The sequence below is a fragment of the Peromyscus leucopus genome, chromosome 13 (assembly GCF_004664715.2).
Source record: "Peromyscus leucopus breed LL Stock chromosome 13, UCI_PerLeu_2.1, whole genome shotgun sequence".
NCBI lineage: Eukaryota > Metazoa > Chordata > Mammalia > Rodentia > Cricetidae > Peromyscus > Peromyscus leucopus.
The window spans coordinates 23,770,906-23,792,848 of record NC_051074.1 but is presented as its reverse complement, the minus strand read 5'-3'; the positions used below and the strand labels follow the sequence as shown (position 1 = coordinate 23,792,848).

General features: G+C 46.1%; 1 protein-coding gene across 1 annotated transcript; it reads left to right on the top strand.

Annotated features, from left to right (window-relative positions):
• The first annotated feature begins 6,264 nt into the window (after nt 1-6,264).
• Lrrc30 (leucine rich repeat containing 30) lies at nt 6,265-8,361 on the top strand. Its single transcript, XM_028885120.2, is given in 2 exon segments — nt 6,265-7,256; nt 7,259-8,361. Coding segments are annotated over 2 exon segments (900 nt in total). The 5' UTR covers nt 6,265-6,799; the 3' UTR covers nt 7,702-8,361.
• The last annotated feature ends 13,582 nt before the right edge of the window (nt 8,362-21,943 follow it).

Below are 21,943 nucleotides of genomic sequence, written 5' to 3'. Positions count from 1 at the left end.
CTGAGCGCTGTAAGGAGTGAGCAGAAGGCTTGGATTATGATTCGAAAGACACATCATAGTGGGTGGTCAAACATACCTGTCGACATTGCTAAATGTCCCCTGGTAGGCAAAACTGGCTCAGTTGATATCCACCAATGGAGATGATATCCACCAAGATGGGGGTGTATTGGAGGATTTATTAAGGCAACTCCACATAGTTAAAAAAGAGGGGGGGTAGTTAAGCTAGTTAAGGAGTTGTTTACGGGGTCCAGGAGAGGTGAAGTGCAGTCCAGCTGGGTTCTCTGGAGAACTTTGCTTGGTCTACCACCCAGCGTCCAGGATCACCAGGGACCAAGAGAGCCAGCACATCTGGAATCTCTTAAGGGTCTTAAGGGCTCCCATCTTGGCCCTGCCTCAGAGGCAGGTCATAGGTAGGTGTGGTGGTACTTCCAGGTCAAAGCTGGAACAGCTACCCACTACAGGGGTAGATGATACAAAGGCAAGTCCAGGATGCTTCTAGAAATAAGAGATGATACCCAAGCTTTCCTGGAGGAGAGCAGGTGTTGGAGGAAGGCTTCCCAAAGACCTGTCTTTCATGGAAGCATGCATGGCAATAGCCATGTGGAACAGAAACCAAAAGGGACAGTACCCTAGCAAGTATAGAGGAAACATTTGCTGCCTCGGTATGCTGGGACATTGTGTGTGTGTGTGTGTGTGTGTGTGTGTGTGTGTGTGTGTGTGTGTGTGTGTGTGTGTGGCTATTCAATAGGCAAGCATGCTTTTTGTTTGTGCCACACTGCAGTGTCCAAGTGTTTGAGCTCGCTGAGGTCTGGTCTCTTCCTCCTTGGTGGGAGGTAGACAGGCCAGCCCTGCAGGTCTGAGGACTATCACACAGCATGCATGGAAATGTGAGACAGAGCTGGGAAGACCGAATCTGCCATCCATAGAGAGTGAACAAAAGATGCACAAGCAATGTTTTGCAGCTGTGGATGTGACTGACCTTGAAGAAAGCGTGAAGTTTGCAAATGAGGACAAAATAGAGATCAAATGCATGAAGAACACTCTTTGAGTGCCTCTCGGGGCAGGTGTGTGGGTGTGGCTTCTGACCTTTTGATGTTTTCTTGTGCATTTCTATTTCAGTCAGCATTTGTGTGTGTGTGTGTGTGTGTGTGTGTGTGGTGTATGTATGTATTCATGCAGGTGAGTACATGTGTGCGTATCGTGCATGTATTCGTAGACATGGGTACAAGTGTCTATGGAGACCAGAAAACAATGTTGGATATCTTCCTCTGTAGCTCCCTACCTTAAAATTATTTTATTAATTTAGGGTGTGTGCATGCACATATGTGTGTGAGTGCAGACATGCATTGACACATGTGTGTGGAGGCCAGAGGACCATATTTGGCGGCCAGTTCTTGTCTTCCACCTTGAGGCAGCTGGCGGACTTCACACTGCGTGCTGTTCCGTTCCCACAGATGTGCACCACGGCATCTTTTCCATGGTTCGAAGGAATCAAATCCAGGTTATTAGGCTTGCGTGGTAACACCTTTACCTGACAAGCCATTTCCCCAGGCCTCCACTTCATTTTGGGGCATGAGATTTCTCACTGACCCTGAAACTCATCACTTTGGCTATACTGCCTCCAGGGCTGGGCTTAGAGATGTTGATGTGGGTGCTGGAGATCTGAACTGGGGTCTTGAGGCTCATGTGCCAGGGGCTTTTCTGACTGAATCTCCTGCCCAGCCCCCAATCTGCTCTTTACCAAAACAAAACAACAACAAAAAAAAAAACAAACAAAAAAACCAATCTCTCTAATTCCAGTGGTGTGTTTTGGATGAAGTTTCTTTTCCTGTGGTCCCCATTGGAAGCTTGGTTCCCAGAAGGGAAGTCCTGGGAAGCATTTTGGAACTACTAAGATGTGGAACTAGCTAAAGGCCCTGAGGTCAATGGATGCACTGCCCCAGCAGGATGGACTAAGGTAGTTTTAGAAGTCATGATAACCCGAGTACCTCACTTCCTGCCTTACCATGTAGATTCTGGGATCCTAACTCAGACTTGCTGAGGTCTCTCTGACCCCCAAACAATGTCTTTGTTGTTTGTTTGGTTTCTTTTTTTTTTTTTTTTTTTTTTTTTTTTTTTTTTCGAGACAGGGTTTCTCTGTATAGCTCTGGCTATCCTGGAACTTGCTCTGCAGACCAGGCTGGCCTCAAACTCACAGAGATCTGCCTCTCTCTGCCTCCCAAGTGGTGAGATTAAAAGTATGTGCTACCATACCTGGTTTAAACAATGATTTTTCAAGGACATTCTATTATTTTGAATTTGAGAATAGCTTCAAGCGTTTACATGAGCTGTTATTTTACACTTTTCACCATTTTAGTTTTATTTTTACTTCACTTTAAAAAATAATAATGCCAATTTTTTTTAATATGTTAGGAGAGTAATTCATTAGAAGGTTACAGAAATGGGGTTAAAATGCAGGGTGTGAGCAGCATGGGTCTTTGGCCTTCTTAGACTTAAAAGACAGTCTCATTACAGAATTTCAAAAATGTGTTCAGCAGTGCTGCCTCGTAAGTCTCTCCCATCCTGAAACCCACCCAGGGAGCCTTGAAAAAGTCTCCTTTGGTAAAGAGTGTGGGCTCTGCAGAGGACTCCGAAACACCATTTTCCCTTACTGTCTGTTACCCAAAGCCAGTGTCGAAGTCCCACCCACGCCAATCATTAATCAAGACAGTGCCCCTCAGAGACGTGCCCATAGGGCAGTCCAATGAAGGCGTTTTCTCAAGTGAGGTCCCCTCTTCTCAGATGACCCAAGTTTGTGTCATCTGACCAAAATTTAACCAGCACAGTTACTAAAATGAAAGCCTTGTTGGATTTTTCATGCCTTTTTCCAGTCAAGGGTGAGGTGGTACTATGGTGTGAATTTGAAGTGTCTCCCACAGGTCCACGTGTTTAAACACTTGGCTCCTAGCTCGTGGCACTGTTTTTGAGAGATGGTGGAAACTTTTGGATATTTTACCTAGTTGGCAAACACCAGGCCACAGGGACTAAACTTAGAGGGACAGTGTCTCTACTCTGACTCCAGCCCTCTGCTTTCCATCTCAGGGAGCTGTGAGGATTCCCCACCAAATAGTCCCACTACCACAGACTCCATCATGCCTTCCTTACCATGATGGACTGCATTTAAATTCTTCCAGTCCATAAGCTAGAATACAAATTAAAAAATAAAGTAAGCAGTCTGAGCATGAGTTTGCACGTGTTACAATTCAGTATGTTTAAAAAGATATCTGGATTATGTTAAATATTTTTATCCTCCTCTAAAATCCTTTTGTTTTTAAATCAGGAAAGCAAAAAAAAAAAATGTATCAGCAGGAAGTGAATCCTGTACAGGCCTTCTTAAAATAATGCTTATGTTTTAAGCCTTCATGCATAGTTTGTTTTTCCTTTGTCTACTACAGTAAGTAAATGATTGCTTTTTCTTCTTTGCATTATTTTCAAGTTCTAATTTTGTTTTGTAAAAACTTGGATGGCACTAGAAATTGCTTTAAATAAAATTTCTGTTTATGTCTTACTTTAAAAAAAAAAACCCTCTCATTAGGAGGTGGTAGCACATGCCTTTAAACTCAGCACCTGGGAAGCCGAGGCAGGTGGATCTCAATGAGTTTGAGGCTAGCCTGGTCTACAGAGTGAGTTCCAGGACAGCCAGGGCTACACAGAGAAACCCTGTCTTGAAACATCGCCCCCCCCCGGGGGGAAATTTTCTCCTCTCTTAACTTCTTCTGTTAGGTGTCTGGTCACAGCAGGGAGGGAAGCAGCCAATAGAAATGGATTTCACAGTTTCCCCCGAAGTCTCACTTGCTGTGAGCATCAGATTCATAGCGGCTCTGGACAGTCACTGCTGCAGACAGCAGACTTCACAGAGGATGCAGCCAAGACCCAGGACGATGAGTGTTTAAATCGTGCACACTAAAGTTTTCTGGATTTTTTAAAAAATACTTTTCTCTTCTTGGTTATATTGGTATGGTATGCAGGGTAATGCCTAATTATGTTATTTCTATGGGTATAGCTACATAGTGTTAATATGGTCTACCAGTCCTGCTTCACAGTCCTTGTAAACAAGGAGTCATGTTCCTTTACATTACTCATCCCGTCTCGACAGGGCTAAGACTGGAGCCCTCTTGTGGTTCCCTGCCTGGGCTATGAAGTTGGATTGACTGAGTCTGGATCTTCATTTTGCCTCTCACTTGACCCTGAACGGTGAGTGCAGAAGTCAGTGGATCGTCCTCTGTCTTTGTTCCTTCACCTGCAAAATGGCAAGGATTTAAACACTTGTTCTATGCTGGTATGTAGCAGGAAGGTTTCCTGTGTCCCACAGCCGCTAAACATAAAGAGGCTTATATTAAATTGCTAACTAGCTCTTTTATCTTAAATTAACCCATTTTTCTTCTTTTCTCTCTCTCTCTCCTTTTGTTTTTTGTTTGTTTGTTTTTTGTTTGTTTGTTTTTCAAGACAGGGTTTCTCTGTGTAGCTTTGCACCTTTCCTGGAACTCACTCTATAGTCCAGGCTGGCCTCAAACTCACAGAGATCCACCTGCCTCTGCCTCTCAAGTGCTGGGATTAAAGGTGTGTGCCACTACCACCCGACTCTTAAATTAACCCATTTCTATTCATCTATGTATTGCCACATGTCTTGTGGCTTTACCTGTGTCCCATTACATCTTGCCCCTCCCCCCAGCGGCTGGCCTTGTCTTCCCTACTCTGCTTCTCTTCTCCCTGTATTTCTCTTGTATTTCCCGCCTGGCTATATCCTGTGTTGCCATAGGCCAAAGCAGCTTCTTTATCAACCAATAGTAGCAACACATATTCACAGCGTACAGAAAGGCCATCCCACAGCACAGGTCCATGTGATGTGCACTGAATTCACATGGTTCACATTCAATGAACACTGAGTATCTCCCTGATATTGTTGGGGAAATGTATAAGCTAGTCATTACAAAAAAGAAAGCTGTCTCAAACAGCCTGGCTCCCATTAGTCCTGAAGGCTAAGATACCTCAGCAAAGGGCCCCATACTCATGTAAAGGAAGAAGAAGAAATATAACATTTTTAAATGGCAGTTCTGGATTGTTTTATGAAATTTGCATAGATAAGACATGGCTCAATCCCAAATGTCAGGGTAAAAAAATCTAGCCACACTATTTTTTTTTTTTTTTCCCACTAATAGCCCAAACAACCAATCTCTCATATAAAGAACTTCCAAAGTCTGTACCCCTGTCGAAGAATCTTGGGGCTGACTCAGTTCCCTGACATTGCAAAGCCAAGAGGAGACACAGGTAACATCTTACTCCACGGCTGCCCTGAGAAGGCCCCTCAGCAGCAGCAGGGATGGACTGGCAGGTCCTGGACAGCTCCCAGGCAGAATCCTGAAGAGCTCCTGGGCTGGTGGGCTAGCCAGGCAAGGTCAGAGCAGCATTGGTCTATAGCAGCTCTTACTAGCCTATTGGGGCCAACCAGAGCCATGCACTCCTGGGCCAGTTACCAACACTGCCCCCCGACTCCTCCTCAGAACGATGTCATCACCTTGCTAGCCCCTTTCCTTCCATTTATAGAATATAGTATCTTTTGGCATTTTCCACTTACATAAAGTGTCTGTCCCCACCCAGAACAGGCCCTGGATGGTATAACTCAACCACGATGAGCTGTTTGCTTTGCTCACAGATCCGAGGACAGAGTGCTGAGCTCAGGTGCTGGCCTCCTTGGGGACGTCTCCTCAACTTACAGAAATCCATCTTCTCCTCGGGTCCTCATGTGACTTTGTCACTAAATACATTTGGACGGGTCAGGATTTCAATTATATGAACTTTGGGAAATAGACTTCAGCCTGTAATACCAGAAATGAATTCTTCTGCACACTTAGGGTAGAATTAGTCTTCGGAAGCGGGTTGGGGTGGGGTGTGTGTGGGGGGGTGCATAGAGGAACGGTGGGAAGCAAGGAGGGCGACACTATCCCTCCAGAGTAATGAGTGTCCTGCGCTTGAAGTATCTGTTCAGTCATGTATCAAAGGGACCAGGGCTCCTGCAATTGCCACAGCAGTGAAGGAAACTGACCCTTCTCACTAATTCACCGGAGCAGGCACAGTGTGAGCCTCTGCTTGGGGTGGGAACTGCGTTCATTTTTTTTTTTTCCCCAGCACAGTTCATTGACACTAGCAGTGGACACTGTGACAGCATCTGATGATCCTTGGTTCTGGAAACCTAACGCCACTGATAGCACCCAGGCAAGCCACGGCTGTCAATCTCCCTGGGATCAGTTCCCTCAGCCAGGGGGGATCACTGCTGGTGTGGTCAGCTGTATTTTTCTACTTTGTTTCTTTTTCTAGCTGCCTTTTGTTAATCACCCTGCTCAACAGTGATCCCAAAGGAGAGCCGAGAGGGTAAAGTTATACGAAACTGCCCCGTAACTCCTGCGCACACACCCCAGGTCAATAAAACTTAAGCAGAATGACAGTGACAGCTGCCGTGTGGCACACAGAGGGAATCGGGCAGTTCTGTTTGGAAACCTCAGAGACAAGTGTATCATTACAGCCTGTCCACTCAGAGAGAAACCTCCTCAACACACCCCCCAGGATCAGGCACAGCTTGCCCACAGCCAGCACGATTCCATCTTGGTCATCTGCAAGGCCCGGCAAGACAAGCTTTCTCCATGCTAGGAGCCCCTGGCTATTTTCTGTGTTCACCTCCACCCTGTCCCTGCCCACCACAGTCTGAGGTTTGGGAGCCCAGGCAGAGCAAACTTCTAACCTTGAAGGAGGAAAGGAAGACCCGATGGGAGGCAAACAGTCAAGGGCTGGCTCCAACGAGAAGGACCCCAAGAGGCTGCTGCCAGGGAAGAGACAGAAGTTCTCTTCGTGGGATGACACCCTGCTCTTGGGGAAGGACCCACGGTCCCTGCTGAAGCGCGGCATGAGGCACGTTAGCTTCAGCTTAGTCACCAAAGGAATGACAGACGTCCCAGACTTTCTGTGGGGCTTGTTGGAAGTCCAGAAACTCAATCTGTCCCACAACCAGCTCCAGGTTCTCCCCCCTGAGGTGGGCAGGCTGACCCGGATTGTGGTCCTGAACTTGTGTGGCAATCGCCTCAAGAGTCTCCCCAGAGAAGTCAGCCTCCTGCAGAGCCTCAAGGTCTTGTTCCTCAACATGAACTGCCTGGCGGAGGTGCCCGCCGAGCTCAGCCTGTGCAGGAACCTGGAAGTGCTGAGTATGTCGCACAACTGTCTGTCCCAGCTCCGGCCAGCTTTGCAGACCTCTCCAGACTTCGGAAGCTGAACCTCAGCAACAACTATTTTGCTCACATCCCCATCTGTGTCTTCTCTTTGAAGGAGTTGGATTTCTTGCATGTGGGTTCCAATCGCCTGGAAAACATTGCAGAGAGCATCCAGTGCCTGGCTAGCTTGCAGATCTTCATTGCAGAGAGCAACAACATTCACTCCTTCCCCAGGTCACTCTGCCTGGTCACCAGCCTAGAGCTGCTGAACCTGAACAACAACGACATCCAGACCCTTCCGGATGAACTCTACCTGCTCTGTAGACTGGGGAGGATTGCCTGGAACCCCATGGACAAGGGGTTGCACATTTCCCATAATCCTTTATCCAAGCCCCTGCCGGAGCTGGTGGAGGGAGGATTGGAGATGCTCTACAGCTACTTGAAGGACAAAAAGCACCATTGATGTGGGCAGCAGACACATGGACATCAGACACACGGACACTAGTCAGCTCACATGGACTCTGTCAGCTGGGGTACTTCTCTTGTCTAAGCGTTTTAATGTTAGTATTTGTCAGTGCGGGGCTCCTAGTTGCTAAGTTTCTGTGGAGCATCTGATCAGGTGAGATACTTGCTTTTTAACTTTGTCTGTCCTTCGTGTTGAATAGGCTCATCACACTCAAAAGCATGATTGGGAGTAGGCTTTTGGGTATTACCAAAAGGAACAAATTACTCTAGCCGTGAGATTTAACTCCCGGTGAAGTGAATAAGTTTAAACTCAACATAATTCCAAGATCAAATATATGCTACTGTGTACTGTGTGCCAAATATCGTGTGAAGGATGGAAATCATCTAGTTTGGGGTGGTTTCCAACTCCAACCAGTAACCTGCAGCAACCTGGCAACAGCAAGACAAGTTCGTAAGCCAGCCTCAAGCAAGCGTCCCTCAAGACGATGAAAGGGCACATGGAGCTGGCTCTGTGCCGTCTGGGACCAAAACAGGCAAAGCTGTCCCTTTGGGTTTGGGAGAAATCACCATAGGAACTTTTCCTTTAAGACGCTCTCGGGCTATTCATGGTTGTGTGTGCTGGCCCGATAGCTCTCAGATAATAAACACAGATGGTTTCAGTGTGGAGCGTCAGCATTCTTTCCCAGTCCTCTGCCACCAACAGTTGGCCACATCGTACTTCTTTGCTATGGATACCAGCCCACGGTCCCCAAAACCCCCTTGGATGCTTGCTTTCTATCTCAGAAATAAGTTCCGCCATAGGGAGAAACAGCCAAGACATGGGAATGAGGAGATGGTAAGGACAAGCCACATTCACAAAGTGATTACCCTTTAAGAGTTTGGAAAAGACGAATATTTGCTATTTGCTATAGGAAAGGCGTGTTAAGACTCCTCAAGCAAACAGCTCTGTAAAGGTCCTATGCTGGCCCTTAGTTTGATGTTAAGAGGGCACAGCTGTTAATTAAATGGATGCAAGGGTAAGCAGTCAAGGTGAGCCAGGGTCACAGGATGCCACTGCGGTCCTCGAACCTCAGGACATTAATGTTTATTTAGGATTAAGGAGTTAACATGGGTGGGCTAGGGAGATGGCTCAGCCTTTGCTGTTCTTATAGAGGACCTAGGATCCATTCTCAGCACCCATAAGGTAACTCGAAACTGTAACTCCAGTTCCAGGGGATCTGCTGTCTTCTTCGGGCACCCTCTGGCACCAGGCACGCATGTGGTATGAGGATAAAAAAGTGGCAATGGAGAAGGGACCCACAGGTCCCCAGAGAGCAGATGGCTCTGATTTTTGGCATACCATTTATAGAAAACGGTAAACTACAAACAAACAAACAGCAAGGCTTTTGAGTTAATTTCATACCAATGCTCTTAGTTCAATTGAATTCAGCTTTTTATGAAATAGCCCCTTCTCCAGCCAGGCTGGGGCTTTGAGAGAGATGCTATCTATCCTGTGCTTTCTACCAAGTAGATCAGTGTTGGGGGGAGACACCGACCCTCAGGGACCTTCACCAAGTGTGTTAAGATGAGGTCACCGTGAAGCAAGAATATCAAGACCCCGGTGTAGCTTCCCTGGAGCCCCAAAGCCTTAGTAGCAAAACAGAGCAGGGACCACAGGTGGGGAGATGGACCAACTTCTCCTTGCCCTGCATCCCTGTAGCTCCAGCACCTCCGCTTTCTCCCCTCTCCCCGCATGCAAAGAGCAATAAAGCACTAGGGCAGGAACTGGCTGCCAAGTTCCCAGCTTAGGCACTTGTTGTGTGCAGCTGCCTGCCTTTCCCGCTCCCCACCCTCCCACCGAGACATGCACGAGGGAGGTCCACACAACTCCCTTAAAGGAGCAAGTGATTCGCTCCTCCCCCAACAAACGCCAATGCCAATTTTTCCATCCACAAAAGAAAAAAAGATGTTCCTGCTGATGATAGTTGACTAACACTCATCATTAACCTATGTGTGTCCTCATGTCTCTCTTGAGCCCCTGCAAACAGACCTTACCTGTGTCACTTGGAGGCAGCTGAAGAAGCCTCCGCTCCAGCCCCCAGTAACAGGAGACCGGCAGCTCCCCGCCAGACATGGGCGCACTCCCAAATGTCCACCCCGCCTTGGTTTATTGGAGCCAAGACTATTTAAAAACATCAGTGGGATTCTCACTTGACCTCCTGACTCAGTGGGAAATTACAGGGCGAGCATTACTGGGCAGGTCGTCCGCCGCCGATGCTTTGAGCTGAAGTGTGCGCAGCTGTCAGGCAGGCCCCGGCGTGTGCCAGGATCATGCCCGTGAGTGGTCTCTGCTGTGGACAGCTTTGGCTCATGCTGAGCTTTCATGACCTTGCTCAGAGCAGAGACACTGGTGAGGCCAGCGGCACCGTACTCAGCCTGCTGAGCGATCACTTTATTTCCTCTGCTCCCTTCTCGGGCGGGCATTTGATCCCTCGGCACTCCACTCCTGGGAACGGATGTACCGTATTTTGAAGGTGACCTATGAGCTCATTGTACTTTTTAAAAGAAAAAAAAAAAAATTTGGTTGCCAGCTTCTGCTGGCGCCTTTCAGAAGTGTAGCAGTGAGATTTTCTCTGTTCACACTCATCTCATCGGGGAATCACAAAAGCAAAGCAGTTGCCCGGTGTGCTTTAGATATTGATTTTTTTTTGTGTGTGTGAATACTTTTTATTGATAAAGGGAAGTGTTGAGCCAAATACCAGCTAATGGGCTTAGTTATTCAAAACACTAGCATGGAGGGACCTTAACCTTCTCTGTCTGTTGTCTCTACATTTACTGACTGTCTGTGGAACGCCTCTTGCCTATCTGTCATGCTTCCCACACTGCCACATTCAAGTAAATTCCAGGTGTTCCAAAAACTCCTAGAATCAAAGCGCCGAGGATGACTGCACTGGCTGTGAGCGGATGCTGTCAGAGAATAAGAGCTAATTGGTGCTTGATGTGGGGAGCCCGCGGCTCCATTCCCAACAATGTTGTGTTCCTGTCTCGGGGCTCTCAGCGCACAGGGATGCCAGCAGCGCGAGCTCAGAAATACCTTTTGAAGCAGATGCAACTTATGAACACACAATTAAGCAAAAACCCTATGCTCCGAAGAAAGCAGGAAGATTGAAAAGACACATCTGTTTGTGTAATAATAGCGCTAAATGTGTAATCCGTTGCGTATTAGACAGAAAAACCATAGTCATCACTCAGCTTGTTGACTTGATTCATGGATGATAGAAGTGATACATCCCATCCTTGGGCTTTGGTTAATAAACTCATTCTGCAGGAACCAAAAACAGAGTGACTTCAGGACTGTACACCTGGATTTCAGAGTGGACTTGTGCCTCTATTGGAAAACGGCGAATGTGTTACAGATTTCGTTATCTATAGGGATGGGTGCATAAAAAGAAACCGTATTTTTTTTCTCAGCAAGCAATGGATGCCTGTGTCTTGGAAATCTGTCTCTGTGAGGCCTCAAAGGACTAAGTGAATATGCGTTTTAATAGCCAAGCATGGGAAACAGGAAGCAGGAAGGACTGTGGGGCTGGTCACTAGAAACCGATTTTGATATCAATGGTCTGAGACCACAGGAGAGATGAGGCCTGCAGACTGGGTACTTATTGCCACAGGTGTCCTCCCTTAACTGACTGGAATCACTGAGATTCTGGTTAACAGATAGCAGGTAGAGGATGAGTTCAGGAAGTTATCTCAAAAACAAACAGGAAGGGGAGGGCATAAGCTGCTAGATTAGGCCAACATGGAAACAGCAGATACTGAGGGAGACCATTAGTGTCTTCTCTGTAAGTGTCCCAGGGCTAATCTGCTATCTCAGAAATTATCTCCAGCTTGGTTGTTATGTGCATCAGTACCCTTGATGCCATTTCTTAATCGTGATGAATCCAGGAACACCAAATTATGACTCTTCCATGCACTTTAAGAAAATAAAATAAGCTACAAGGGAGGGGGAAGCTATTAAAACAATGATGGGGACCATCTTGACCTTGTACAGGAAAGAACTCTCTACAAGTGTTTAAGTTACCCATCAGGTTACATGTTGAATCCAAAGCATTGCTAATTAAAAAAAATAGTGCAGTAATAAAAAGAGGAAGCAGAGAGGGCTCGTAATGAATCTGGAAGAGCCTGGGCGTCATTAGCGCAAGCATAAGTGAAAGCTATTAGCATGTAGCTTGCTATGCAGATTCTTTAGTAGTGTCCTAGGAATCTATTTACAAGGAGACAACATATTTCCTAAGGCTCCTACACTCACTCTCAGTACAGGGCAGAAAATAAAAGGCGAACTGGAGTTGGATCAAAGCATGTCCTGGTATTAGGGAAAGGAACATACATCATGATCACTGTGCTGGTGTTGCCTCTGATGGTGAGGGCCAGAGCCGCTGTGGGAATACCACATGGTCGCCCATATTCTGTGGTCTTCAGTGACTTGAGTTCTTCAGATGTCAGTGAGATGACCACGCCCCTTTAGGAAATCTTTGGACTCCTCAATGTCATGTTCACGACACTAGGCAGCCACACAGTAGAGCTCAGGCCAGAGCCAAGCATGGCTTAATGGCTCCAGCACCTGCTTTGTACCTATGTGCCCTGAGACTGTTCAGATGCTAGTATCATGAAGACGGGACAGGCTACCAGCCCCAGGTGCTCTCCAGTCCATGGGCAAAGAAGATGAGACATGCCTAAAGAATGTATTGCTGTGACCCAAACTACCTAAGCGATGTGTACAAGTGTCGCATGACTTGGGAGGGATGAGAGGTGCAACAGTTTGATGTCACTAACAGTGCTGAGTTCCATAAAGTCCAACATGACTTCCCTTGTTTTGATGGGGAAAAAAATCTACAAAACTCACTTTCCCAATGCAAGTCCACTTTACAATGCTTTTGTCCTGTTCCCTTTATCCCAGATCCAACATGTTGAATTGCCACGTGGAGAGAGAGGAAGGACTCTGTGTCTCTAAGCTAGAGAGGTACTTCCGGGGCCCCTCCTCTGCTCTGTTATGTCAGGGTCTCAAAAGGACTCAGGTTGTCAAAGAGCCTGAATTCTGACTTCCCACCAGAATTCCCCCATGAGATTTGCATAAATGAAAAATCTGGACCTCAGCGGAGGAGATTGTAAAGTTGTCAGTCTGGGTGAGAGCGCCACGTTTTTCACTCTGTGAAGGCTCCATGGGCTGTGATTCTGTCGCTCTCTCTGGGCTGACAAAGGCTGATGTTAGCTCTTAACCTAGAAGGCCAGCTGAGAGGTACTCAACCAGTGAGGCTAGCAGGGCCTGGCAATAGGAAGACGTCAGGGAAAGGCAGAGGGGCCTTGAACCTGGTCAGCAGATCAGAACCCCACTGGGGCTCGGTCGTTCGACTCAGCTGGGCAGCTGTGAAAAATTTTCAATACCTACCTCTTTGGAGAGACTGTCCATGTCATGGGGCTGGAGGGGGGCCAGGCCTGGCCAGCTGGGACCCGCAGTTCAGGTATTTCCAACTCAAGGCAGACACCAAGAGAACCAGAGCCAGCAGGATATGTTCTGGGAAGCAGAGAGCCGTGGGGCTTGTATCCAGCTGCCCTGTGAATGCTGAGGAGATTCTTCATCTGTTTCCATCCCTGGAGGCCCCGAACTCCTGGGTGGCTGTTGTCTTGCATCCAGTAGTGGCAGGTAGAGGGACTGAATGGCCGACAGGGAACAAGCTCTCCCACCACTCCCCTCCTGGGCCTTGGTTTTTCTGTGGTGAGGCGAATACACTTACTTTCAAGTCCACGGCAAGGCCCCCTTCACCTTGTAGATTCCATGAGACCGTTTCTTCTCAAAAGACCGTGTTTTCCTCTTATTTAATGTCTCAGTACGTAGATTTCCTGAGCTTGTGATAACTTTGATTATTTTCATCAGGCAAAACACGCTGTGGAGATAGACCAAGGTCAGTACAAATGATCTCTCCTTGCAGCACCATGGGAAATGTGTTGATTTGGGTTGATTCAAAACTATAAAGTGGGGAGGAGCAACCGGAGGGCAGCTCAGAGGTTGAGTGCCTGCCTAGCCTACCCAAGGCCCTTCCTTGGTTATATCAGTAGCACTGGATTCCTTCAAATTTAATAGGATATAGAATGAGCTACACCAAAATTGAGGGTACACCAAAGACTTGTTGGCATTCGTGTTGTCTGGATTCTCTCTCTCTCTCTCTCTCTCTCTCTCTCTCTCTCTCTCTTATCAGGCACTGGAGACTTGAAGGGAGAAGTCAGCTTAGCTTCATTGACTCGTTGACTAAAAACTCTGATTTAAGTTTCTAGAAGAGATAAAATTCCCAATGACCCATTTTCCCCCTAAAACCTCCTCATTGGATTTGATTCAGTGATAGCTTGGGGAGCTTATAGTGAAATCTTTGCAATTCACAGTGCTAGTGCAGAGTCTGTTACAGGATTCACAATGCCTCCAAAGTGGTTCCCTTCACACACACACACACACACACACACACACACACACACACACACAGAGAGAGAGAGAGAGAGAGAGAAGAGAGAGAGAGAGAGAGAGACTGAATTTGGATTTAAAGCAGCTTCTACAAATGAATGCCCATGAGGATGCAACGACTCCTCCTTCCAAGGTGGCTCTTAATGTTTCTTCTTTCTCCACTTCAAACATTCGAATGGAGACACACACACACACACACACACACACACACACACACACACACACACACGAACCGATGTCAGCTGTACTATAGAAATCACAAGGTAAAGGCTTCATTTTGTTTCTGACTCACCTTAGATATATCTGAGATCCAATTGTGCTTGGCAAGAATCCTTGAACAGCACTGCCCGCCACTTTGAATTCCTTCCTTGAGGAATTCAAAGAACAGCCCTGGTGTTAACCCCACTTAATCAACATACATGAGAAAGCTGAGAATTTACACTCTCCTATTACAAGTATAGTGGAAGCCAAGAGCTGATTAAAAAAGTCTTCTTCCTTAGAATTTAATATCAAGAAATTTATTCTCTCTCCCAGAAATGTGCATAATATGTTTTCTACATGTTTTTTGTTCACTTAGCCATCTAACATGTTAGAAGAAATTGAGTTTATGTGGTTTGCAAATTAATTGTGAGATCCCTGTTAATATTCTGCCACAGCAGATCTTTGTATCATGGCTTTCTTCCAGACCTGAAGAAGGAGTACAGCTTCATCTGTGGTTGATCGGGATGCATCTTTTATCTGGGTGAGGTCAGCCTCACTGTCACACCTGCAGTTCAGTGGCTGAGAGAGGGTTTGTTACATGCATGTTAAAAGCTTGAAGGTTCACATTGAGGTAGAAGGTATAGAGACCCTGAATAGTCTAAGAAAGACCTAGGTCCTGACCACTTCTTAGAATTGACCTCACCACTACTGGGATGTCCTGCCTGGGAAGAGTGTTTGTTTTTGTTTTGTTGTTGTTTAGTTGTTTTTTTTTTTTTGTCCCCTGGCTTTTGAGCCATGCATATCCTACAATCCACCAAAGTGGCATTTGTGATTAAGGGGGCTTGGGCAAGATGGTAGCAGTGTGAACTTGGGAGAGGCTGGGGAAGAAAGAACCAAGTTAGCCGTGTGGAAGAGCTACTACTGTCCCATGCTGTTCCTCCAGACCTCCACGTACCAGGACTCAGGTGGCCTTTCCTGGTTAGTGACACTTTCCACGTGTCAGGTATCCTTGCCACGTCTCTGCCGCTCCATTAGGAGAGGGAAGTGGAGGCTTTGTGCCGGGGTCCTCCTTGAGTTTACTGATGGATGCTCCACTTGTCCTTGCTGACGTTAACTTGCATCTGTTTGCTCTGATAAACCATCATCTCCAAATCAACCTATTTTGTGAAATCTGTGATTCCCTTTTGCAAATTATCAAAGGTGAAGGTGCTCTTGGGAAGCCCGAAAAGGTAAGATTTTAGGAACTCAACTATTTATGAAACAGTAACTCGCAAGCCAAGAGCAACAGAAGAGAAGCCACAGGTGCCCAGTCTCCCCTGACTGTCAGGAGGGTGGCGCCAAGGGCATGGCTCCCAACTGCCCACACAGTGTGGGTGGAATGTGCCTTCAGAAAGGAACCCAGTTATCCGGGAATTCTCCCTTTCAGCCTGGAGCATAGTAGTCACCCCTTTTGGGGACTTCTTAGACGGCTTTTTTGTGCTAGGAGCTGTCAGAGGAGTCAGAGGATGCTAAGGGCCAGAACATCAGCAGAAATCAGACACCATGGCTTTACCACAGAGGGTGGACATGATCAGTCCTAGAGGAGAAATCCTAGCTTCCATTCTGTCCTTTGAAAAAGGGTGATACCCTGGCTTCACTCACACGTTGTCCACTCAACCTGGAAACTTCTGGCTAGATATTAGACATATGATAATGTCCTCCTGGCTGTATAATGCTTCTTGATCAGTAGTAAATCATTCGTAAGTCAGTCTCAGATATTCACACTAGAGTTAGTGCCATGCATTTTATTAAATTTATTAAATTTTAAATTGTAGGGTATTCAATGAATGACTAATATAAGCATATATAATCATACACACTTACTAGGGCAGTCCCTCTCATAAGTAGAATTTTTGGGGTTTAAGAGTCATGTTTTATTAAACATAAAAGTATAGAGTGTATGGGATTCACTACTATGCATTGCTTCAGGTGTCCACTGAAAGTTCTGAAATGTGCTCCCCAAGGATAGGGTGGATCATGGTATGTGTGGTGATTAATCTTGGCTCTCAGCTTGACTGGATTTGGGATCAACTAAAAGGCGAGACACTGGGCAGACCTGTGAAGGATTTTATTGGTCAGAGTATCTGAAGTGGGAAGGCTTACCTTCAATGTGGAGAGCAACTTCCTGTGGCAGTTCAGATAGAAGGTTCCAGAGAGAAGAATCTTTCCTTTAGCATCCATGCCTCTGCTCCACCGCTGCTGCTTCCTTTGCTGATGTCTGAGCTGAGCTTCTTTGCAATTCCAACATGAACTAAAGACCAGCTGTTCTCCAGGAACCCTTCAGGCCTTCATCACCAGACTAGAACTTCTGAGACATTCAACCTTGTGGACTGTGCACTGTGAACTGCCCAGACCATATCATGCAAGGCAATGCAAGAAATCTCCTCTTAATGCATACTCATTCTATTGGTTCTGTTCCTCTAGAGAACCTTGAGTAACACAGTAATGTCAGGTAATGGAGACAAATAATCAAGGAGGGAGGTTCAGGGGCAGGGGTATTCGATATAGTATTGCTTGGAGAGTAGCTGAGAAAATCATGTTTGAACAGAGTCCTGTGGTACTACCCTGTAGATAATTCCACTGAAAATACTCCCAGGAAGAAGAGAAAAATGCATGAAAAGGTGACAGCATGCTTGATGTGCCCGTGGAACAAGGATGCCAGCATGGCTGAATGAAGCAGGTTCGAGAGGGTCGTAAGGTCACAGTGACATTGACCACGGTCCTTAGAAGGCTCTAAGCCGTCAGAAGATCTTTGGCTTTGCTCTGAGTAAAGTGAGAGTCTGTTAGACTTTTGAAGTAGAGATGAAAACTCCACTTTACTTAGTGTTTGGGGAGCTACATAAACTACTGGGCTGAAAAAGGACTTGTGGGGGTGAGCAGAGTCATCCCAGTGAGGACTCTGCTTCAGTATTCCGGGGGGTAGATGACAACCATCACTTGAGCTAGTGTGGGGGCAGTGGGCTGAATCACGAAGATATTTGATAACAGAACCAGCAGAAATTGCTGATGAACTAGATGTGGAGGTGGAGAAGTCCAGAAATAGCTCCAGCGTGTTTGACGCGAGCAGCTGGAAGGATGAAGACACCATTCTCTGGGGGAGGAAGACTTCTGGGGAGAGGAACAGGAGAGCGTCTCAACACGGCAGCCATTGTGAAATGATAAACAGACCTTCGGGGGGTCTGCTGGGGAGGAGCTTGTGATCTGAGGTCCAGAAAGGAATTATGGACTGGAGAGAAGCTTTGGGAAACCAAACAAGCAAAATATTCAAGGTTTTCAACAACAACAACAATGGTGGTTTGTGGAGACACAGAGGTGTCCTAGTGAGACCTTACTCAAGGTCAGAGAATTCGAGCTTGCTTTACCCAGCAGGGCTGCATAATGGGATGATTTGGCCACAGGTGTGGTTACCAGGTGTTTGGAAAGGTCTACACTTGGCTGTATGTTATGCTTTGATCTCAAAAGGGGGAGCTCTTTTGCCTCACCCCTTGACATTGTACAAAAAGCCCTTTGGAATAAACCTCAAGGCGACTGGGTATTGACCCAGGGCCCTCCAGAAGCTATCCTGTGTCTCTGTCTTTCTTATCATCTCCTTCTCTCTTTCTATCGAATATTTCCTCATTCCTCTCTTTTCCCCCTAAGAACCCTTTGACAGGTGGGAGCTGGACTCGGACAGACTCCTACAGTGGTTTTGTTTTCCCTTTGTCCTAGGATTTTCAAACTTCTATGCTCATTCATCTGGAAAACCACCATATGCCTTTATTTATTAATTTTTGCAGATTCTGGCTAACCGAGGTGTGACTGTGTCTAGACCTTACAGCAGCCTCTGTGAAACCTCTCGAAATGATTATCTGATGGGAAGGGAGAGGTTCTCTAATCACACAGAGATTTTAGGTGGAAGGGAGAAGGGTCCCAAGTGGACACTTAAGCACATCTGCCTTGGCTACTGTCTTAAACTCTTCTGACAACAATTTTAATCAGCCACTGATTGTCAATCCATATTGGTTATCAGAGAAGCTTCTCAATTCATTGGATACGTTTCCATTTCTCTTCCTGCTTTTACTTCCTCTGTTACAATGTTTCCATCCTAGGGAGGGAGGATCCGGCAGCTTTCCAACTCCGCGTTTGAACCTGGGGCAGAGGATAACAAAAACAACTACCACACGACATTTCTTCTTGAAATTTTGGGTAGGGAAAATTTCCTTCCATCTGTCATTCTAACACACACCTTTTGGAATGATAAATTTGATAGATAGAGCTTCTAAGTTCCCCCTGAACCTTTTCTTATTACGGACTCTCTCCGCTGGTGTCAGCATCCTGCCCACAGGCTTCTCCACACTCCATGTCACCCAGAGCATGCCACTTATCTTTCTTGCAGGAGGGACTCATGCTTCTCTGGTTCGGGCACACACAGGTAGGCTTCTTGTGGCACTCACATTTCATGTCGTCATCCTTTGACCTCATCCTGCATTTTCTTCGCAGGTAAAGGAACCAGAAAAAGTAGCCAAAGGGGAATGGTGATGCTGGAAATTTTTTTTAGAAGCAATGCCCATGATCTGTGGTCCATTTTCACACAAGTTGCCCAGAGCAGGAAGGGGAAGACCCCTCAGGGGAAATCAATGGCAGGACAGCATGTGATCAATTGTTTCCAATTCTCTTTTTCTTTACTTCTTTCTGTTTCTTTTCAGGGTGTGTGTGTGTGTGTGTGTGTGTGTGTGTAGGGAATTTATTTGAAGAAAAAAAAACACAGACTGATAAACCATTCTGAAAACTGAAGACAATTTGCCGGGCATGTTTGTGTGCTTGCTTTTTGTGATGGTTGTGAATGTTTTGCTAACACAAGCGCTCTGTGACAAATTCAGCATGCCTAGTTTTCTGTGGCAGAGAAAATGGAGAGCTGTACCTTCTCTCTGGCAAGTTATTTCCTCCACATGGGTTCTGATGATTACAGGCCCTTTTCCATCTCGTGGTAAAGGCAAGGAGTAACTACAGACTTGTTATTTACCTTTCTCCTCAAGTATCATAGCAGCAGATATAAACTGCCTATGAACTTGCTAACAGCTTGCTTTGAAAGCTGCACTTTGGGAACACGAGAGGCCAAGGGGAAGAGGGGGAAAAACCAACCTCTTTAAAAAATAAGTTGAAGGGTAAGTGTAAATATTTGGAAGGAAGATTCCTCAACTCTACAGGGCATGTGGCATGAAGCTACTTTTGTGAGAGAACTTCAAAGCTGAATAATAATGCCGCTCGCAAACTGTGGAACAGAAGGAGCAGGTGCTTCCCTGTGTCTCCAGTGATTCAAGGCTGCTTAACCATCATTAATACTAGAGTCATGGGCACCTCGGCCTGCTGACTAGAATGGCAGAGTCCTGGGAAGGTAACACACACCACTCAAAGTTCACGGATTTTATCTCCTTAAGAGTTTTTAAGTGTTCAGGATTCTTCACATCATGGTGCCCAAATGAGAACGTATGAGTATTGTCATCATTACTACTGTAAGTCTTTAAAATTTAAATTTTACCATGATGTAATGAGGGTGTATAGTACAGAGAAGTGTTCTTTGATTATAAAAGGCAATAAGAAGTAGCACACTGTGCCCCAGTCATAGCTCAGGGGCAGACAAACATTTATGACTTTTTCAATATGACCAGTCTAACATCTGCCCAATAGTTTTCCATTCTGGAGTCAAAACAAAACAAACCTTAAGATTTGCCCCATGTCAGGGCTGGAGAGATGGCTCAGAGGTTAAGAGCACTGACTGCTCTTCCAGAGGTCCTGAGTTCAATTCCCAGCAACCACATGGTGGCTCACAACCATCTCTAGGGGGATCTAATATTCTCTTCTGCAATAAAGGTGTACATGCAGACAAAGCACTCATACATAAAGTAAATAAATAAAATTTAAAAAAAGATTTGCTGAACCTCAACTGGCCTCCTTCGTACGCGCTTTTCCTTATCCAAGTATCTATGCTTAGATGCATAGTAAGGAGGGACTCACCACACACATGCTGCCTGGTCTGATTTATCCACCGTTTCCTTTAAAAAAGGAGATAGATTTATGTTTTTATGTTATGTTTTTTAAATGTTCTGCCGGTATGTATGTAAGTGCAACAATGTGTGTGCGGTGCCAGAGGTGGTCAAGAGAGAGCATTGGGTCCTCTGGATCTGGATGCAGATGGTTGTGAGCTGCTGTGTGGGTGCTGGGAACCAAACCTGGGTCCTCTGCAAGAGCAGCCGTCCAGTGCTGTTACCGATAGAGTCCGCTCTCTGGCCCTGCCATCTTACTCTTTTAAGTACACGCCTTCTCCTAAGTTCTTCACCCACCCCTCTCTCTATCGCTTTCCTCCAGCCAGAGATTGAGATTAGTTTCTGTCAAGCCATCTTCCTCTCTCAGCCCTCTCACGGAATCTATCATCTAAGACTCCCCCTCCAAACCCCTTCACCCCATGTCTCCTACTAACAGCACCCATCTCAGGCTGGTCTTTCTGCTTCTTTTTGTAAGACTCCCTTTCCATCCATCTTTCTCACAGAGCCAATGGTTTCATGCAAGTAGGATGGTGTTACATCACTACCTAAAATCCATCCCCATCTTCTCACAGTAGAATCCCAAATCCTCAATAGAGCCCATAAGTCCTTGAACGCTCTGTCTGCTAATGTCTTCAGGTCTGTTGCCTACTGCTATACCTCTCGCAAATGTCCACTTTGATGGACTCCTTTACCTCTTGAAGTTGGTTACACTACTCTACTGGAGGACCTGGCCTTGGAAAGTCTTCTCTTTTTCAAAAGGGTTCATTTTGGTTTTTGTGTGTACTTTTGTTTTTGTTTCTGCATGTCTGTATATGCACCATGTGGTTGCCTGGTGCCCTGGGGGGGGGCAGAAAAGGAGAATGGATTCCCTGGAACTGGAGTCATGGAGGCTGTGAGCCACCATGTGGGTGCTGGGAACAGAACCCCAGTGTTCTGTGAGAGTAGCCATCTCCCATACCAGCTGAGCCACCTCTGCAGCCCAGAAATATCCCTGGAACATTTTACCTGAACAAAACACATTCAACCTCCAGGCTATGGCTGAAACATATTTGCTCAGACACCTTCTGCCTTGCTTTTGACTACAAAAGACACACCACAGTTGGAGAAACATCTATCTGTATGTCTTCATCTACCTATGTATAATTGAATGTAATTAAATCACACGTATATGTATATCATTATGTGTTGCTTATAACTTGCTAGTATGAGGTGTAATTAGATTTCATAGATGTACTCTTGTAATCCCAGAAAGACCAAAAGTTCAAATGTAGTCTGGGCTTCATGCTGAGTTCAAGAGCAGCCTGAACTATGTAGTGTGACCCCCTTATACCCACACTTGCACTGCCTCCCCAAATACACACAAACACACATATAACTTGGGTAGTACCTCTCTTTCTCTACCCTATACCATGACAATGACAATATCTGCCTCATCTCAGGGTTGCATTACCCAGCAGAGAACATTACCTTGTGTTAAATACTTAATA